The sequence below is a fragment of the Phytophthora sojae genome (assembly GCF_000149755.1).
Source record: "Phytophthora sojae unplaced genomic scaffold PHYSOscaffold_2, whole genome shotgun sequence".
In the NCBI taxonomy this organism is placed as follows: Eukaryota; Oomycota; class Peronosporomycetes; order Peronosporales; family Peronosporaceae; genus Phytophthora; species Phytophthora sojae.
Window position 1 is genome coordinate 2116228 of NW_009258116.1, and position 3383 is coordinate 2119610.

The 3383-nt window shown below is 48.3% G+C and overlaps 1 protein-coding gene across 1 annotated transcript; it reads right to left on the minus strand.

Annotated features, from left to right (window-relative positions):
- Positions 1-362: 362 nt before the first annotated feature.
- On the minus strand, positions 363-975 carry PHYSODRAFT_284730 (hypothetical protein). The gene is made up of 2 exons (XM_009520372.1): positions 614-975; positions 363-578 (listed from the first exon to the last, which is right to left on the minus strand). The coding sequence occupies exons 1-2, from the start codon at positions 687-689 to the stop codon at positions 433-435; spliced, it is 222 nt and encodes a 73-aa protein (XP_009518667.1). The 5' UTR covers positions 690-975; the 3' UTR covers positions 363-432.
- Between the last annotated feature and the right edge of the window lie 2408 nt (positions 976-3383).

The following is a 3383-nucleotide window of genomic DNA, read 5'->3' on the forward strand; positions in this document are numbered from 1 at the left end:
TTTCTTGCGCCGTCTGTCTCCGAACCGGAGATTTGGAGAGTGATCGCACCAGAGGGTTTCTTGCGCCGTCAGTCTCCGAACCGGAGATTTGGAGAGTGATAAAGTAATATAATGCGCGTGCCATTCAAACCAAACACTCACGCCCCTCCAGTGGAGGGCCTCCACCCTACCAAAACATACATTGAGCCTTGCTTCTTTTGTAGAGATGTTGATAGTGTGGACGAGGATGCTAATATAATAGTACGCCTTTTCTGTTATCGAGTCGTGAAGCATATCTAGTCGCTGCAGCCAGCACATCTAAGCAGCTACGCCAGATCAAGTAAGTACCGAAGTTGAATAGGACGGAGAACTGATAGTGTTTTTTTTTTAATTGAGGATCATTATTGTCACTTAGCTAATACGATCGCTAACGACTACTAAAGACTGGGGGCCTCACCTGTGCAAAGCGTCACTAGGGAGGGGGCTCTCTGGACCAGAGTCTGGTGGGAGAGTCTGAAAATTAGTGCAAAGCGCGATCTCAAGCGAGGTCAGGTGGTTCGTACTCGCCACCCACGAGGTCAGCAGATACAGGACAGGGGATCTCCTGTTGCGCGGCCGTCGGCCGATGTCCCAAGGAGACTTGACTTGAGCGTTGATCGCGTTCGTCCGGCGCGTGCTGAAGGATGCGTGAGCCTAGGCTCAAACAACATCGGATGACGGCAGCATCCCGAAGGTCACCGCCCAAATGCCTCCGTGGAGGCGTGGCTTGAGTGCTTGAACCGCGGTCGCCTGTCACGAGGTTGAAAGCGTGGTCGAAGGCTGGGCCTCCCACCACCGTGGCAACGACCCATAGAGTCACCGCCCTCTTGGAGCGCAATCGCCGTCATCGCGCGCGAGCTGCTCCTGTGTCAACTCCCGTCGTCGGCCATGGTCACGCGCAAGCCGTCGCTGCAGCCGCCATGCTCCTTCCTGGGCTCCCTAGGGAGGATTCCCCCCAGGAAGGCCAAGGGCCTGGAGATCCTTGGAGGCGACCCTTGGCAGAAACTTGCTCGCGACCCGTCAAATTCTGGAATGGAGAACTGATAGTGCCGACTATACCAAGACAGGGGCTAGTTCAGCCTGTAGATGCCTTATCAACGTTTCACACTAAAAAAATGCGCTGTAGATTTTTTTTATTAACCCCCTTAAAGAAGCCCCGGGAAAAGGATATATAGCTGTTCCGAGTGTGCAATGGTAAATATGCTCGCTTAGCTTTGTAGCAAAACGAGGGATAATAGGATAGATACATATAGTGAGAGAACGTGATCCGTGTACTCTGTACTCTGTACACTGGGCACACACTATCCTCATGCCAGTATTGCGTTTTTGTCCTCTTTACCCGCCCGTAGAGACATTGCCTACGACTACAAGACTGTAAGACTTGAATATTTGAAAGGGGGGGTAACGAAATTGAGTTAGTGTACCATCCATCGCATCTGTTAGGCGAAATTAACTGTAAGCGTTCGGTATCGTTCGAAATGCAAGTAAGGAAAACTCAAATCGAGCCAGGTACTGCGACTGCAGCGCGTACGATGAACTGAAAGCATTTGGTGATCCAGGAAAGTGAAGTACTGCAACGTATGTGCCTCGTCATTTGAAAGTGGATAAAGACAAGCAAGAGTGGATGCGACGACACCAGCACATTCTTCAGAGTATTACTTAGTAGACCATCGATGCCTTTGCCAAGTTACCGACAAACTACACAGCCTTAGACAGAGGATATAGGTTATTGGCGTTTTGCCCAGGCAACTAACGCAATAAATTACACCCCCGTCATGGTAATGTCACCTTTCCCACAATGTCTGCGCCTTGATTACACACATTGATAGGAGCGTAGTAACTTCATGGACAGAAACCTGTGTGGTAATTCGTTTCCTTTTGAGGAGTTAACTGTAAAGTGAGGTGCAATGCAGTCAGTAAGAATTATAATAACTAGATAATTCCTAGTAAACTCGATAATGATAGATATCAAGTGATGTGCCGCCACGAGCATGGTCAAACTTTAATTATGCGCCTGATTAATGTTTGTTCAAGCTTGTGGTACTGGAAGCCAGAAGCATTCGTGTCGAGGAAAACGGCGTTGATATAATATTTCGTATATGTAGTAAGTAAGCCCGAAACTTTCATTTCATTTTCATTTTCGTGGTGATGTATATTGTGTTCATTTAGAACTCGAGGTAAGTAAGCCAGAAACTTTGACTGCCTGCGCGCAGGAGCGCACCTGTTCCTCGAGAAGCCGCTGCTAGCTGTCTGATAAGTTCGTTTAACTCCACCACCATGCTCATATCTAGTACTATAGACCAGTCTGCAAGCGTTAGAGTTGCTATAATGCTACAGTTTGTGTGATGATTGCTGCCGAAAAAAATCTTCGTAACTCGTACATTAATCTTCAGCAGCGATGGAAGTCAGAAGATCGGTGTGTTGCAGCTACAATTATAGCCTTGATGTATCATGAACCTATAGCCAGTTCGTCAAATTAATTGCCGTTCGGCCAAATATCTGCAAGAATATCGCGCGATTCAAGTGAGCAGGCTTCACTACAAACCAAAGGCGCACCTCTCAAACCGAGTAAATGTACATGCGCATTGCCATTGTTAGTTGTGTAGTTTGCCGCCTCTTCTGAGCATTTACAACGGCATTGGTTGTCACTACTTGGTCGGATCGCGTGTCATCGAGCGCACCATCACGGTACATGCTATCGCTAGTTGTGACTACTAACCGCTTCTTGGCCACAGTGCACATTGGCACCCTCGCCAACCACACCAGTGTATCTAAAGAATTATGTCATCGTTATCATAACTGTGCACACTTATTTGGATGATTTTGGTGACAACATCCATCATCCCTGGCCCGTGAAGAGGACGGCTTCGAAGGCCTTACCTATGATTTGCGGGGCCCCTCTAGCGACCTGCTTCATGAAGTCCAAGTCAAGCCCCACGATGATTGAGGAACCCGTGTTTTGACCACGCCTTTGCAGTCGGACGACGTCCTTGAGGCTCTTCCGGGGTTGTGTTTGGTTAGGTTCCCCGCCGACTGCTACATGGCGGCGCGCTTTCGTCAATACTACGAAGCACTGCGGTGTGCTGTACGCCGCGTGCAGCAGACGAGCGAGCAGTGGCCAACGCAGACAGAATGGTGCGGTTATCAACTGCACTGGCTTAAAAATTATGGACTGGGATATATATAAATTACGGGTTCTATCAACCGTTGATTGATGATGATTGGTCAATATACGTGAGATTATGCGATTATGCGAGCAAGGCTTGGTAGTGGAGTGTAGTTAAGATTCAAATGAGTACCATCACTGCTCTGACGTTGCTCTTACGACCAGGGATGGGAAGTTTGAAATAAAAATGTAGATAGCT